This window comes from Schistocerca cancellata, chromosome 1 (genome assembly GCF_023864275.1).
Source record: "Schistocerca cancellata isolate TAMUIC-IGC-003103 chromosome 1, iqSchCanc2.1, whole genome shotgun sequence".
Lineage (NCBI taxonomy): Eukaryota > Metazoa > Arthropoda > Insecta > Orthoptera > Acrididae > Schistocerca > Schistocerca cancellata.
Window position 1 is genome coordinate 725,295,951 of NC_064626.1, and position 17,452 is coordinate 725,313,402.

General features: G+C 45.0%; 1 protein-coding gene across 1 annotated transcript; it reads left to right on the forward strand.

The window, feature by feature from the left end:
* Positions 1-711: 711 nt before the first annotated feature.
* Positions 712-15,670, forward strand: LOC126097655 (ring-infected erythrocyte surface antigen-like). The gene is made up of 2 exons (XM_049910595.1): positions 712-1,386; positions 15,488-15,670. Exons 1-2 carry the CDS (start codon positions 712-714, stop codon positions 15,668-15,670), a joined length of 858 nt encoding a protein of 285 aa, XP_049766552.1.
* The last annotated feature ends 1,782 nt before the right edge of the window (positions 15,671-17,452 follow it).

Sequence of the window (17,452 nt, forward strand, 5' to 3'; positions counted from 1 at the left end):
CCTCTAATTTTACGGTCCCCTCGTATTAAGTTCCGCGCGTTAATGCCGACACGGTACGCCCACACGTTAATTAAATGACTGCGGTGAAATTCAGCGGCGAAGAGAGACGTGCTGAAGATAAGTGGAACATTCTGCCACAGTCTACTAGAGAGGAGCTTGCTTTCGTCGCATTACTCGGATTTCAGGTATTTATTTTACCTATTTGCGCAAGTTTTTCACTTTGCTCATTCTTTCCGTGCGAAACACTCTGCAGTTACTGCTAGTGGTGCGACGAAGTGGCCCGACTCTGACCCCGCATCAACTACAAAGTATCAGTGATGGAAATTTCGTAAACTTCGGTGTCGTGACTTAAACTAGTCTACTTTTATTTTGAGATGCAAGAAACGTTCAACACAGTACTTACTTAAAAGAAGATTTTAATAGTTGAATAAATATTCTACGCGACACCTTCAGTTTAACAGTGATACACAGTTTTGACTACTACAGGAACCTAACAACGAAAGCACCTCTATAACGATTCTGACATGTTACATGTACGTAAGCAACCTGTTCGATCACCTGCATCCATTCATGTCCATTGTTCATTGCGACGGACTTCGGCAATTCTGTCAGGACAGTGCGACACCCCACGCATCCAGAATTGCTGCGGAGTGTCTCCAGCAACACTCCCGTGAGTTTAAACACTGCCGCTGACCACCATACTTCCCAGACATGAACATCATTGAGAACATCATTGAGAACATCATTGAGAACATCATTGAGAACATCATTGAGAACATCATTGAGAACATCATTGAGAACATCATTGAGAACATCATTGAGAACATCATTGAGAACATCATTGAGAACATCATTGAGAACATCATTGAGAACATCATTGAGAACATCATTGAGAACATCATTGAGAACATCATTGAGAACATCATTGAGAACATCATTGAGAACATCATTGAGAACATCATTGAGAACATCATTGAGAACATCATTGAGAACATCATTGAGAACATCATTGAGAACATCATTGAGAACATCATTGAGAACATCATTGAGAACATCATTGAGAACATCATTGAGAACATCATTGAGAACATCATTGAGAACATCATTGAGAACATCATTGAGAACATCATTGAGAACATCATTGAGAACATCATTGAGAACATCATTGAGAACATCATTGAGAACATCATTGAGAACATCATTGAGAACATCATTGAGAACATCATTGAGAACATCATTGAGAACATCATTGAGAACATCATTGAGAACATCATTGAGAACATCATTGAGAACATCATTGAGAACATCATTGAGAACATCATTGAGAACATCATTGAGAACATCATTGAGAACATCATTGAGAACATCATTGAGAACATCTGGGATGCCTTGCAACATGTTGTTCAGAAGAAATCTGCACACCCTCGTACTCTTAGGGATTTATGGACAGCCCTGCAGGGTGTCAATTCCCTGCAGCACTACTTCGGACATTAGTAGACTCCATGCCACGTCGTGTGCACTTCTGCGTGCTCCAGAGGGCCCTACACGACATTAGGCAGGTGTAAAAGTTTCTTTCGTCTTCAGTGTAGCTTTCCATCTGCAGTGCCTCAAGTAGCGAAAGTTTAATTGTAACCAAACTTTACACTGTTGTCCCAAAAACGTTATGACCTCTGGTTTCACCGATCGAGGTGGCACAGTGGCCTGCACACTGGACTCGCAGTCGGAAGGACGATGGTTCAAACCCGTGTCCGGCCATCCCGATTTAGATTTTCCGCGACTTCTGTAAATTGCTTCGGGCAAATGCCGGGATTGTTCCTTTGAAAGGACGCGGCCGACCTCCTTCCGCATCGTTCCCTGATCTGGTGGGATGACGTAGCTGTCCGAGTCCTCCGCCGAAACGATCAACCAACCAACCACTGGCTTCCGCGACATTGAATGAATGCCGCTTGGTGGCGTTGCGGGCACGTGACGCTGTAAGGAATATGTACGAGTAGTAACGAATCATTCTACGGACCACACAGCAGTAAATGGGGGAAATGCAGCGACATAAACTACTTGGACAAAGGACCGATTGTTAAACGGCCCGATGCCTGCGAATGAACGTAACGGAAACGGCTAACCTGATGGACTTACACTGTCTCTGTGGAAAGCAGTTCCAGGTTGGTGAACCGACGAGTAGACGGCAAGACGTGGGACGTCCACTCCTCATCACAGGATGTGGAGGTTTCCCCGCTCTGTAAACTAGGATAGACGGCGATCTCTGCTGGTGCAGCCACAACTGTTGCGGAGCAAACCTTTGATCGCACGTTGTTAAACATGGGGCTCCGCAGCAGACGGGTCGTGCGTCTTCGCAAATTGACCCAACGACGTTGCCAAATGCGACTGAAGTGTGGACAGCATCATCTACATTGCACCGCGGATCAATGGAAACGGGTTGTCTGACTGGATGAATCACGTTTCTTGTTAAACCAGGTCGATGACCGTGTGAGGTTGCGCGTCATGTAGGCGAACGGCTGCTAGAAACAGGCATCCCACCTGGGCGCAGGCTGGAGGGGGCAGTATTGTGCTTTGGGGGACGTTTATCTAGGCTTCATACGCCGTGTGGCAGTAATCTAATGCATTGTGACAGTTGTTGACTACGTAAACAATATTGTGGACCACCTGCATACCTCCATGCTTGATGTTTTTCCCGAAGGAGATCGCGTCTTCCAGCAGGCTAACCATCCGTGTCACACCGGCAGAATCGTGCTACAGTGGTTTGAAGTACATCGTCACTCAGGATGTCTGGGACACAAAATTCGAGACCACCGGCCCATGAATGAGGAAAATAGGGTGATCTCTACGTAGACATCTGGTGCCACATACTTTGTGGAACCTGCCAAGGACTGCATGCCCCCACAGAATCGGTGTTGTTTTGTGTTCGAAAAGGGAACCAACGCACTATTAAGCAGGTGGTCATATAGTTTTGCCTGACCATTGTAAACTGTAGGGAACGAAATCTGTATCAGTACTACGTGTAGTAGTCAATGAACGAGACATGGTACAGAAACTGGCGTTAACTATCTTCGAAACACTTGTCCTTTTTTTAAAAAAAAAATCCTATCAATAACTGGTTCATTCAATCTACATCTACATCTACGTCCATACTCCGCAAGCCACCTGACGGTGTGTGGCGGAGGGTACCTTCAGTACCTCTATCGGTTCTCCCTTCTATTCCAGTCTCGTATTGTTCGTGGAAAGAAGGATTGTCGGTATGCCTCTGTGTGGGCTCTAATCTCTCTGATTTTATCCTCATGGTCTCTTCGCGAGATATACGTAGGAGGGAGCAATATACTGTTGACTCTTCGGTGAAGGTATGTTCTCGAAACTTCAATAAAAGCCCGTACCGAGCTACTGAGCGTCTCTCCTGCAGAGTCTTCCACTGGAGTTTATCTATCATCTCCGTAACGCTTTCGCGATTACTAAATGATCCTGTAACGAAGCGCGCTGCTCTCCGTTGGATCTTCTCTATCTCTTCTATCAACCCTATCTGGTACGGATCCCACACTGCTGAGCAGTATTCAAGCAGTGGGCGAACAAGCGTACTGTAACCTACTTCCTTTGTTTTCGGATTGCATTTCCTTAGGATTCTTCCAATGAATCTCAGTCTGGCATCTGCTTTACCGACGATCAACATTATATGATCACTCCATTTTAAATCACTCCTAATGCGTACTCCCAGATAATTTATGCTATTAACTGCTTCCAGTTGCTGACCTGCTATTTTGTAGCTAAATGATATAGGGTCTATCTTTCTGTATATTCGCAGCACATTACACTTGTCTACATTGAGATTCAATTGCCATTCCCTGCACCATGCGTCAATTCGCTGCAGCCTCCTGCATTTCAATACAATTTTCCATTGTTACAACCTCTCGGTACACCACAGCATCATCTGCAAAAAGCCTCAGTGAACTTCCGATGTCATCCACCAGGTCATTTATGTATATTGTGAATAGCAACGGTCCTATGACACTCCCCTGCGGCACACCTGAAATCACTCTTACTTCGGAAGACTTCTCTCCATTGAGAATAACATGCTGCGTCCTGTTATCTAGGAACTCCTCAATCCAATCACACAATTGGTCTGATAGTCCATATGCTCTTACTTTGTTCATTAAACGACTGTGGGGAACTGTATCGAATGCCTTGCGGAAGTCAAGAAACACGGCATCTACCTGTGAACCCGTGTCTATGGCCCTCTGAGTCTCGTGGACGAATAGCGCGAGCTGGGTTTCACATGACCGTCTTTTTCGAAACCCATGCTGATTCCTACAGAGTAGATTTCTAGTCTCCAGAAAAGTCATTATACTCTAACACAATACGTGTTCCAAAATTCTGCAACTGATCGACGTTAGAGATATAGGTCTATGGTTCTGCACATCTGTTCGACGTCCCTTCTTGAAAACGGGGATGACCTGTGCCCTTTTCCAATCCTTTGGAACGCTACACTCTTCTAGAGACCTACGGTACACCGCTGCAAGAAGGGGGGCAAGTTCCTTCGCGTACTCTGTGTAAAATTGAACTGGTATCCCATCAGGTCCAGAGGCCTTTCCTCTTTTGAGCGATTTTAATTGTTTCTCTATCCCTCTGTCGTCTATTTCGATATCTACCATTTTGTCATCTGTGCGACAATCTAGAGAAGGAACTACAGTGCAATCTTCCTCTGTGAAACAACTTTGGAAAAAGACATTTAGTATTTCGGCCTTTAGTCTGTCATCCTCTGTTTCAGTACCATTTTGGTCACAGAGTGTCTGGACATTTTGTTTTGATCCACCCACCGCTTTGACATAAGACCAAAATGTCTTAGGATTTTCTGCCAAGTCAGTACATAGAACTTTACTTTCGAATTCATTGAACGCCTCTCGCATAGCCCTCCTCACACTACATTTCGCTTCGCGTAATTTTTGTTTGTCTGCAAGGCTTTGGCTATGTTTATGTTTGCTGTGAAGTTCCCTTTGCTTCCGCAGCAGTTTTCTAACTCGGTTGTTGTACCACGGTGGCTCTTCTCCATCTCTTACGATCTTGCTTGGCACATACTCATCTAACGCATAATGTACGACGGTTTTGAACTTTGTCCACTGATCCTCAACACTATCTGTACTTGAGACAAAACTTTTGTGTTGAGCCAACAGGTACTCTGAAATCTGCTTTTTGTCACTTTTTCTAAACATAAAAATCTTCCTACCCTTTTTAATATTCCTATTTACGGCTGAAATCATCGATGCCGTAACCGCTTTATGATCGCTGATTCCCTGTTCTGCGTTAACTTTTTCAAATAGTTCGGGTCTGTTTGTCACCAGAAGGTCTAATATGTTATCCCCACGAGTCGGTTCTCTGTTTAACTGCTCAAGGTAGTTTTCAGATAAAGCACGTAAAAAAATTTCACAGGATTCTTTGTCCCTGCCACCCGTTATGAACGTTTGAGTCTCCCAGTCTATATCTGGCAAATTAAAATCTCCACCCAGAACTATAACATGGTGGGGAAATCTACTCTAAATATTTTCCAAATTATCCTTCAGGTGCTCAGCCACAACAGCTGTTGAGCCAGGGGGCCTATAGAGACATCCAATTACCATGTCTGAGCCTGCTTTAACCGTGACCTTCACCCAAATCATTTCATATTTCGGATCTCCGTCAATTTCCTTCGATACTATTGCACTTCTTACCGCTATAAACACGCCTCCCCCTTCACTGTCCAGCTTGTCTCTGCGGTATACATTCCAATCTGAGTTTAGGATTTCATTACTGTTTACGTCTGGTTTCAGCCAACTTTCTGTCCCTAGTACTATATGGGCATTGTGACCGTTTATTAATGAGAGCAGTTCTGGGACCTTTCTATAGACGCTCCTGCAGTTTACTATTAGCACATTAATATTGTTATTCCCTGTTGCATTTTGCCTACTCCTACCTTGCCGCGTCTCAGGAGGCGTCTTGTCGGGCCTAGGGAGGGGATTCTCTAACCTAAAAAACCCCCATGTGCACTCCACACGTACTCCGCTACCCTTGTAGCCGCTTCCGGCGTGTAGTGCACGCCTGACCTATTCAGGGGGACCCTACATTTCTCCACCCGATAGCGGAGGTCGAGAAATTTGCACCCCAGATCTCCGCAGAATCGTCTGAGTCTCTGGTTTAAGCCTTCCACTCGGCTCCAAACCAGAGGACCGCGATCGGTTCTGGGAACGATACTACAAATTGTTAGCTCTGATTCCACCCCGCGAGCGAGGCTTTCCGCCTTCACCAATTCCGCCAACCGCCTGTACGAACTGAGGATGACCAATGAACCCAGACGGCAGGAGTCATTGGTGCCGACATGAGCAACAATTCGCAGTCGGGTGCACCCAGTGCTCTCTATCGCCGCCGGTAGGGCCGCCTCCACATCTCGGATGAGGCCCCCCGGCAAGCAGACAGAGTGAACACTGGCCTTCTTCCCCGACCTTCCCGCTATTTCCCTAAGGGGCTCCATCACCCGCCTAACGTTGGAGCTCCCAATAACTAATAAACCCCTCCCCCCGTGTGCCTGCTCGGACCTTGCTGAAGGAGCAGCCACATGTCCACTCACAGGCAGAGCGGGCGATGCCACACGGCCAGCCTCCACATTGACCCTCCGCCTCGTGCGCCGCGAACGCCGCTGAACCCGCCACTCCCCTTGGGGAGAGGGTGGCCCAACCGCGCCCGGTACCGGCGAAGATGTCTCGACAGCAGGGACAGTGTGTGAAGCATGTAACACCTGGGGTGTACCCTGCGACGCACCAGACTCCCCACTGCCGCTACACTCCGAGGCAGCAGCCTGAAGACGGCTGACCGCGGCCATCAACATGCTCAGCTGTTCGCGAACAGTGGCCAGCTCCTCCTGCGTCCGTACACAGCAGTCACACATCCTATCCATCCTAAGGAATCAATTTACTGAAGAGACTTCAGTCTCTGGACTGACTACCACAATAGCAACAGTAACAAGAATTGTTGTTGTTGTGGTCTTCAGTCCTGAGACTGGTTTGATGCAGCTCTCCATGCTACTCTATCCTGTGCAAACTTCTTCATCTCCCAGTACCTACTGCAACCTACATCCTTCTGAATCTGCTTAGTGTATTCATCTCTTGGTCTCCCCCTACGATTTTTACCCTCCACGCTGCCCTCCAATACTAAATTGGTGATCCCTTGATGCCTCAGAACATGTCCTATCAACCGATCCCTTCTTCTGGTCAAGTTGTGCCACAAACTTCTCTTCTCCCCAATCCTATTCAATACTTCCTCATTAGTTATGTGATCTACCCATCTAATCTTCAGCATTTTTCTGTAGCACCACATTTCGAAAGCTTCTATTCTCTTCTTGTCCAAACTATTTACCGTCCATGTTTCACTTCCATACATGGCTACACTCCATACAAATACTTTCAGAAATGACTTCCTGACACTTAAATCTATACTCGATGTTAACAAATTTCTCTTCTTCAGAAACGCTTTCCTTGCCATTGCCAGTCTACATTTTATATCCTCTCTACTTCGACCATCATCAGTTATTTTGCTCCCCAAATAGCAAAACTCCTTTACTACTTTAAGTGTCTCATTTCCTAGTCTAATTTCCTCAGCATCACCCGACTTAATTCGACTACATTCCATTATCCTCGTTTTGCTTTTGTTGATGTTCATCTTATATCCTCCTTTCAAGACACTGTCCATTCCCTTCAACTGCTCTTCCAGGTCCTTTGCTGTCTCTGACAGAATTACAATGTCATCGGCAAACCTCAAGGTTTTTATTTCTTCTCCATGGATTTTAATACCTACTCCGAATTTTTCTTTTGTTTCCTTTACTGCTTGCTCAATATACAGATTGAATAACATCGGGGAGAGGCTACAACCCTGTCTTACTCCCTTCCCAACCACTGCTTCCCTTTCATGTCCCTCGACTCTTATAACTGCCATCTGGTTTCTGTACAAATTGTAAATAGCCTTTCGCTCCCTGTATTTTACCCCTGCCACCTTTAGAATTTGAAAGAGAGTATTCCAGTCAACATTGTCAAAAGCTTTCTCTAAGTCTACAAATGCTAGAAACGTAGGTTTGCCTTTCCTTAATCTAGCTTCTAAGATAAGTCGTAGGGTCAGCATTGCCTCGCGTGTTCCGATATTTCTACGGAATCCAAACTGATCTTCCCTGAGGTCGGCTTCTACCAGTTTTTCCATTTGTCTGTAAAGAGTTCGCGTTGGTATTCTGCAGCCGTGACTTATTAAACTGATAGTTCGGTAATTTTCACATCTGTCAACACCTGCTTTCTTTGGGATTGGAATTATTATATTCTTCTTGAAGTCTGAGGGTATTTCGCCTGTTTCATACATCTTGCTCACCAGATGGTAGAGTTTTGTCAGGACTGGCTCTCCCAAGGCCGTCAGTAGTTCCAATGGAATGTTGTCTACTCCGGGGGCCTTGTTTCGACTCAGGTCTTTCAGTGCTCTGTCAAACTCTTCACGCAGTATCGTATCTCCCATTTCATCTTCATCTACACCCTCTTCCATTTCCATAATATTGTCCTCAAGTACATCGCCCTTGTATAGACCCTCTACATACTCTTTCCACCTTTCTGCTTTCCCTTCCCTGCTTAGAACTGGGTTTCCATCTGAGCTCTTGATGTTCATACAAGTGGCTCTCTTTTCTCCAAAGGTCTCTTTAATTTTCCTGTAGGCAGTATCTATCTTACCCCTTGTGAGATAAGCCTCTACATCCTTACATTTGTCCTCTAACCATCCCTGCTTAGCCATTTTGCACTTCCTGTCGATCTCATTTTTGAGACGTTTGTATTCCTTTTTGCCTGCTTCATTTACTGCATTTTTATATTTTCTCCTTTCATCAATTAAATTCAATATTTCTTCTGTTACCCAGGGATTTCTACTAGCCCTCGTCTTTTTACCTACTTGATCCTTTGCTGCCTTCACTACTTCATCCCTCAAAGCTACCCATTCTTCTTCTACTGTATTTCTTTCCCCCATTCCTGCCAATTGCTCCCTTATGCTCTCCCTGAAACTCTGTACAACCTCTGGTTCTTTCAGTTTATCCAGGTCCCATCTCCTTAAATTCCCACCTTTTCGCAGTTTCTTCAGTTTTAATCTGTAACAAGTAACAAGAATAGCGACGACAATATCTTGATTTTGAGATGCATACTCCTATCTGACAGACTGACTGTGTTATAAAACACAGCTATGTTGATATCAAGAGATTTGCGACTGTCTGGCAGAAACGTGCTATACTGGGACCTCTGTGTCGAACGAAGCACCTCTTGGTAGATTTCTGTCTCTAATATGTAGTCCAGAGAATGTTGTTTGGAATTAATCAATTGTTCTTCACCCGTGGAAGCTACATACACCGCACTGTGATACTGTGAAGTCAAATACTGGTTTCTACGAGCTGCTGGACATCTTGTTTGCGTCATTTTTGTCTTTCTTCGCTCTTTGTAAGATTAAAATACCCGTTACACTATTCACACAACCGTTAGCCAGAGGTTTGGCTTTCCTTGTGCGATTTACACATTTTGCGGCGACGAGGTGTCAGTGTTCGATGCTACCAAAATTAGTGCCGCTTTAAGTGCCGTGTGCACTGCAGTCGCTACACGCTTAGGACGGCGGCACAGTTTTCACTGCGTGTCTGCTGTCGACACAATACGGCTGTCTCGTTGAATCTCGCTGCTTTCCGTGAACCTGACATGTAAGTGAAAACTGAGGCGTTCGGCACGTATCACGCGGGCTCGTGAGGGCATATTAGTTTCTGTGTTGCATCCATAATCAGGCTGATGGCCTGCAAACTAACATAATGATTTCTAAAGAAAACAAGCGTTCACTAGGCTGTGTTTCGTTATTGCACTTGTTCACTACTTTTAGGTACTTAGGTACTTGGAGCACAACAGGGCAATTTTATTTCAAGGTGGAAACAGTTAAGTTGAAGTCTAGTCCTAGCCCCCATTGTCCGGCAACTCTGCCTGAGCCGCGCGGGGTAACCCCCCACCCCAGTCGGAGACAGGAGTCGTCCTTCGTGTGTGTGTGTGTGTGTGTGTGTGTGTGTGTGTGTGTGTGTGTGTGTGTGTGTTTTTTGTCGTCCTTTGCTTAACTTAGTTAGAGTAAGTAGTGTGTAAGCTAGGGACCGATGACCTCAACAGTTTGGTCTCATAGGAACTTACCACAAATTTTCAAAAACTGTTCTTGAGACAGGAATACTACAGCTGCAGAATAAAGCTCTCACTCTGTAGCGGAGTGTCAGCTGTGTTGAAACTTAGTCTCAGGTTCAGCCTTGCAAATTTCATATTTCCTGTCCTGCTACAGCGTACAATCTGGATCTGTCAAGAAGTTGCCGGCCGGAGTGGCCGTGCGGTTCTCGGCGCTGCAGTCTGGAACCGGGCGACCGCTACGTTCGCAGGTTAGAATCCTGCCTCGGGCATGGATGTGTGTGATGTCCTAAGGTTAGTTAGGTTTAATTAGTTCTAAGTTCTAGGCGACTGATGACCTCAGAAGTTAAGTCGCATAGTGCTCAGAGCCATTTGTCAAGAAGTTTGTCCTGTCGCTAACGAAGTACTCAGCTGTTTAAATTAATCTTTAATCAACTCCTTTCTTCTTTTTAAATACTGCAGAATATGCTATCTTAGGGGCAAGAATTGTTCGTTCTTCATTGATATATTAAGACATAGACTAGATTAGGACATAGAAGTATTCAATAATGGGCAGGGCGAAGTCGATAGGCTGCAAAAACCCTCTGCGACCTTCAGCCAGCAACCCCACAGAAATGGCAAGCAATGCCGCAGCGCAAGCACACTCCACACACGCGGTTGCCGCTTCGTGTGATCCTGCTCGCTGGGTGCCTACACAGATGTGAACACGGCTCACGTATTCGTTCTTAGCGCAGGTTACGTTTCGTTTGCATAATGGCATTTCTCGGCGGCTGCCTCGCGCAGGTAATTGACTTGCGGCGGAAAGCGGAGCCGCCGGGCACGAGTTTCACGGCACTTAACTTCTGCCGGCGCGGCCCTTTTTCGTCCCCTTTCGCTCATTCTGAATCCACCGTTAAAGCTGAGGCCTTGTCTCCATGTTTTCAGTCAACCTGTGTCGCTACTCGCTACATACAAAAATCCAGTAAATGGTAAAATTTAGTCAGACTTTAATAGTTCAGTTTCAATTGAATACCAAAGACCAAAGCGTAGTTTATTACTACACTCGGCCAGTATACGATTTCATTACACTGTTTGCTCAAGCACAGTCCGTTTCCGACAAAACACGTGGAGATTATTTCTAAAAAAAAAAAAAGTTATACCAATTTGTAAATTCGAAATTTCCCAAATAGGAATAGTTGCACATTTCTAATTGAAAAATCGGTTTTAGAGGCTCATAGGTGAGAAACGTATATAGCTCATATAGGTCAGGTATTTGTGTCGGACGGAAAGCGCGTGTCGGAATGGCAGAGACGGTTAAGGCTACCGTTCTAGAGAAGCGTTGCACTCAATGTTCATGTCTCCGTCCGACACAAGGTTTCAACTTTCGCCATTGCTTTACCACAACGCCCTGTGCGGCTGGAAGTCACGAGTTTCCCACCCACCCTTTCCCTTCCCTTCCCTTCCCTTCCCTTCCCTTCACCGCCCTCTGATTCATGTAGAAGTTTATGGAAACATTTTGCACCTTCGAACTAAGTGAACCTGCTGATACTGTGTCGGAATTCCCATGTAGGTGGGTACCGGGAATAACACTCAGGTTCATTGCAGGTAAAGACTGACGGTATTCATTCGTAGAACTGTGCAAAACAAGAAAACAGTGTGTGACTGTCTAAGGCAAAGAACAAACTGCACTCCCTGCCAACACTCCACCGATATATCTCAACTCAAAGAATGTCTGACAAAGAAAACAACTCATTCACACTGAATTTTTACGCTTTAAGTTGTCGGAGGCGAAGTCCCCACAATTGTATTTGTAGGAAAGAATATCCCACATTTATAGTCTAATATTTAGGTGAACACTAACCGCCAAAAAAGATACCCAAAATGCGTGAAATTCCGCATACAAGACTTCCAAATCATGCCCTACATGTTTATTTATTTATGTAACCTGACGGGATTAGGGTCATCAGGCTCCTATCTTACATCTAACCAGTCATTCCATATATTTTGCATGGCATTCAATATGATATGCATGTTACAACAACATACAATGCAACATTCGGAAGAAACGGTGACATTAAGAATTCCTCTTTTTTTATCAGAAGCGTTTTGAAACGTGTACTCATTGTTGTGAAGAATGACATGTATATTTGATTGACACATTTCATTTATCTTCTGTGTGCGGTTAATTGAATTTCTATCGTTAAAATAGTGTATACTACCTGAATGTTTAATAAGATCGTTGTGCTTTCTAGCTTGTAAGAGCAGACTCATACTTCATAATATCGACGATCTAAATGTGGAGCGTTTTAAATAAAGACGTTGACACACCAATGGCGCCTCTTCTCAAGCGCCTGTTTATTAAGATGAAAATTGTGTGTTTTGGAACAGGCGCCCTCCCGTCCGACTTCCTTTGGCTATAGAACTTTATAACAGTGAGAGGATAAATCGCACTTCGCAGTCTAGCCACATGTAGTGTCGTTTCAAAACGTTGTTAGTTGTTGCATACTATGCCTAAGAATAAAAACGTATTTTTGAAATACTCCTTTTTTGCGATGGCACAGACTGCGGCTTAAAGGGGCCAAGCGTTACTTGCAGCTTTGCAGTGTCTGAACAATTGTAACTGAGTTACAGTTCTATATTTACTTGCACTTACCAAAGTCAAACAGTCAACATGTTTATGAATACAGCACCTCATATCCAAGCGACGAAAGTAGTACAAAAGAGTGGAAATAAGTATTCACGAAGTTCATAAATACAGCTAGAACTATTTCGGTCTAAGTCTTGACGAAAAGAGTTCGGTCAGCTGTGGACTAGTTTTTACCAGTACGGGACCGCTACTGTACATATGCTACGTACGCTTTCGAAAGAAATAATCAAAAGAAACACAGGATCTCAAAAGACTGGCCCTGTTATTCTACGTGCGAAATGCTAGCATCCTTAAAAAACGCAAAATTGAAAGGAAATTCGCCTATAAGAAATGAACATGAGCTCTGCGTAGCCAGGTTTTAAACAGATACCCTGCTAAACATATGAAATTAGGTCAAATTTGGCAGACTTTCGGCAACCGACGCTACTACTGCCAGTGCTATGCTGGAAACTCATCGATTGGCGAGCACTTGTGGAATGCAGTTCAGGGCGGTGAAGACAGAGGTTTGCGCGTACACACTCGCGTTTCGCCACGACAGTTAAAGCCGTGCTGGGTCTTCCTTTAAGAGCTGACGTCATCACCTGGACAGGAGTAACTGGTTCGTCAAAAGATCATCAGGTTTACTGACACCGTCTGACGTAAGGTACCACAGCCTCTGAAACGCTCAGACTACTGTTAAAGGGTAGTTCAAAAAACCTGCCCGAAAAGGGAAACAGAGGAAAGCATAACTTTTGGGGTAGGTTAGCGTAGCGTGACGGAGCGTCAGCAGTTCATGATTGGAACAGAGCAAACATTGCTGTACATGAAATGTATTCGTAGTTGTGAATACGAACAACCATCTGCTGTATAAGAGAATGACAGCAAAGAAAATTTGTGCCGGACCGGGATTCTAACCCGGATTTCGTGGTTTTCGTGAGATGTCGCCTTAACCACTTTGGCTTTCAGTGCACGACTCATGACCAGACCCAAACCCCTCTATGTCGTCGTTCCTGCGTCACAACTTGTACTCGAAATGTAATTCCCGTGCAGGGGAGGACGTTTTAATTGAAAGTTGCGCCTGGTATCTGTGGCTAAATACGATATTATACAGCGCTTTTGTTGTTAACAACGAGGCATTATTTCTTCGGACATGGGTGCATGACAGAAAGAAAACCATATAGTTATTCTTAACAACACAGGCAATGAAATATCGTAAAAATTGCTTTTACCGTAATTTTTTACACATTGTGATGATGTGTGCGTACACATTAGACCAACGGATTACAGCCAACCACTTCGTTGGCCGAGATTTGGTTAGCGTGTACGAGCAGCAGATCGGCGCCAAAGAAGCGATTGGCCTTGGCTGCGGTTCGATCTGCAGGCTGTAACATTAAAGCGTTAGCGTTTGGTAGGCGTGGGGAACCCTGCCCTAGTGTGGACGCCGGATCGAATGTTCGTTGGTCCAGTTGCGATTTGTTGTGTGCCTAGAACGGGTCTGTAATTAAACATTGTAGGGCAGCCAAAAGTCGTTGTTAATGTTTTATTGACCGCTTACGCATTTTAATTTGACAAGAGTGTCATCAGAAACCGTGGTAGTTTAAAGTACAGTAGCTGGCTGTTAAAGTACAGAGCAAAAAATTTTGGTAATTTGTGGTAAAGTCTTATGGGACCAAACTCAATAAAATATGCAGAGTGCGACTTGTGGCTATCCTGAAATAATTTCAACAGCTGCTGTTTCCCCTGTAGGCAATGACAACTCCCGCTAAGAGTGTGTGTTTATTGTGTTTAAAAGCAGTGGAGTACAGAGTCAAATACCGCCAGAGAAGTAAAGTAAAGTTTTATCGTGAAGGGGAATGTTCATTGGCCCCTACAAACTGCGATTGTAAAAGGAAACTGAAAAGACTAGACGCTTGGAGCCAAACAACTAGCAATTAGAAAGTGATATGCACGATGTAAAACAAGAAAATAGCGTCTTCGTTGACATCTTTTCACAGTGAAAGACAAAAACAGAAAAAAATTGGAATTGACTATTAACTTTCTGCTGCAGATGCAACTCTCCTAAAAGAGATGTTCCTAGAAAAAAAGTACCCCATATTCTAGTTCAGCAAATACCCAAAGCTGCAGTTCAGCTTTAAGGCAGAAATTAATTTTGTCCCACCATACTGCTCCCTACATTTTAAAGATATAGTCCACCAGCGTCGTTTCTTCCTCTTCTTTTTCTGATTATCAGCTTCTTGCTGTAAAATAGATACTGCACGTGCGACAACTTCTACATCCCGTTCTTCCATAATAATATCGGCCTGTAAAATTATGATTTAAACGATACTTAATAACAATAACAAACGGGAGCAACTCCGGCAAGTTATCAGAGCCAACAGCGATTCTATGAATGAATGCCTTGGTCCCAAGTCCTTCGTTTGGTATGGATGAGAGAACTAACGCCAGTGCATTGGCGACCAACGTTCGGCCGAATCCAGTTTCTGTCGTTCGTTGTCCTTGGTTGGCTTACGGTGTACGCATCTCAACATGTAGCCTGAGACCTTAAAAGAGTCTCACTGTCGGAAAAAATGTCTATGAAAGCGCTTAGAAGAGACTAGATTGACATTAGGGTTCAGAGTAATGCTTAATGGTCTGAAACGTATCACTTCTGTAGGACCACACTACAGTACACGTAGTCTCTGTGTGGGCTTCCCAGTACGCGGAAGAATTTGTCCAGGTCGCTGGTAAATGCACGCTCTGGAGCGGGAGCCTGCCGCACGCTTTGCCTACTGAAGTGGACGCGCGTCTTAGGGGCCACGTCGACCCGCGCCGAGTTATTACCGGCGCCGTGACGTCTGGCGAGGCGAGCAGAGCGGCGACGGCAATCTCCGCCGTGTGACGGCCCCGGTGCCGACTGGCCGGACGCCGGCGATCGATGTAGCTAATGTCATTACATTAGGGCACGGCAGCACGCCGGCCGCGCGGTTTCTCAGCTGCGCGAGTCAGCGGCCAGCCGCTTGCATCCAGTGTAGCAGTCAGCTCCCATGTCCATCTCCCACTCCCCCTTTCTCTCCGCCCAGCCAATCGAAACCATCTCGATAGCCCAAGAAAGAGTTACGTCATTGGTCTTAACGGGTGTACTACAGCTGCTGGACAAGATGACATTCCGTAATATGTTAAGCTGTCATTTTTAGTAACGGCATCACAGAGACGTTAAATGCGACGCAGACTGTGTCGTAGTTGAATATTAGTTAGTAATAGAAAGTAGAGTTTTCGTGCCCTTTCTTTCGCGGTACAACTGATACATTTTCTCTTACCGCCACCTACCTTAAACATTCGCGCGCGCCCACACACACACACACACACACACACACACACACACACACACACACACACTTGATAACCAGTGTAACCGCCAGTATGTGCAAACGTGCATGCGTGTTGTACAACTGCCGGATGTCACTTTCCGGGATGATGTTCCATGCCTGCAGCACTTGCTTTGTCAATACAAGGACGACTAACACTGTTTGCAGATAAAGGAGTTGTCGTCCGACGATGTCACATATGTGCTCTACTGGAGACAGACCTGGCAACACGTCGCCACTCTGTAGAGCATGTTGGGTACAACAGCGGCATATGGACTAGTTATCCTGTTCGAAAACGCCCCCTGGAATGCCGTTCACGAGTGGCAGCACAACAGGTCGAATCACCAGACGGACGTACAAATTTTCAAAAAAATGGTTCAAATGGCTCTGAGCACTATGGGACTTAACATCTGTGGTCATCAGTCCCCTCGATTTAGGACTACTTAAACCTAACTAACCCAAGGACATCACACACGTCCATGCCCGAGGCAGGATTCGAACCTGCGACCGTAGCTGCGGCGCGGTTCCAGACTGAAGCGCCTAGAGCCGCACGGCCACACCGGCAGGCTACAAATTTTCATTCAGTATGCGTGGGACAACTATAAGAGTGTTCCGGCTATCATATGAAATCGCACCCTAGACCATAACTCCAGGTGTAGGTGCAGTGTATATTCCGTGCACACATGTCAGTGGCAGACCCTTGCGGGCTTTCAAATAAAATGTGACGCGTGGCCCTCAACTACATACCCTCTGACTCAGAGTTCAAATATTAAAAGTTTTGTCTGGTTTCGTTGTCTAGGGGGTGGGATACGTAGTTGCCGCATTACAAGCCAAATACTGCTGAGCCTACAGTATACAGTATGAATATACACATGAATCGAATGGTCGAAGGTTCCTATCACTAGGCAATTGCGAATTTTGAATGTGACATAAAAATTTATAAATGAAAGATTGCAGTGGAATAAAACCTGTAGGTACTATTTTTAACGACTCTAAATGACGAGTACAAGAGCAGAAGTACTTTTAAGAATGTCGTTTATTTCTGCAAAACACTTATTGGCGTCAATGGTCCCACAATTAAATAAAATATAAGTTGAATAACAGGAAAAAAAATAGGTTCCTAGTTCACGTAATTAATTACGAACAACAACAACATAGCTCGCGAGATATTCACTACGCATACTACGTCTTCACTGCAGAAGCCACGGAAATCTGGCAAGTGCACAAGTCGGCACTACGAAATATTTCTATCTCCTGCGACCACGCGCAAACTGCCCCACTCTCCAACGTAGTTCCTGCGACCACCTGTCGTGCTC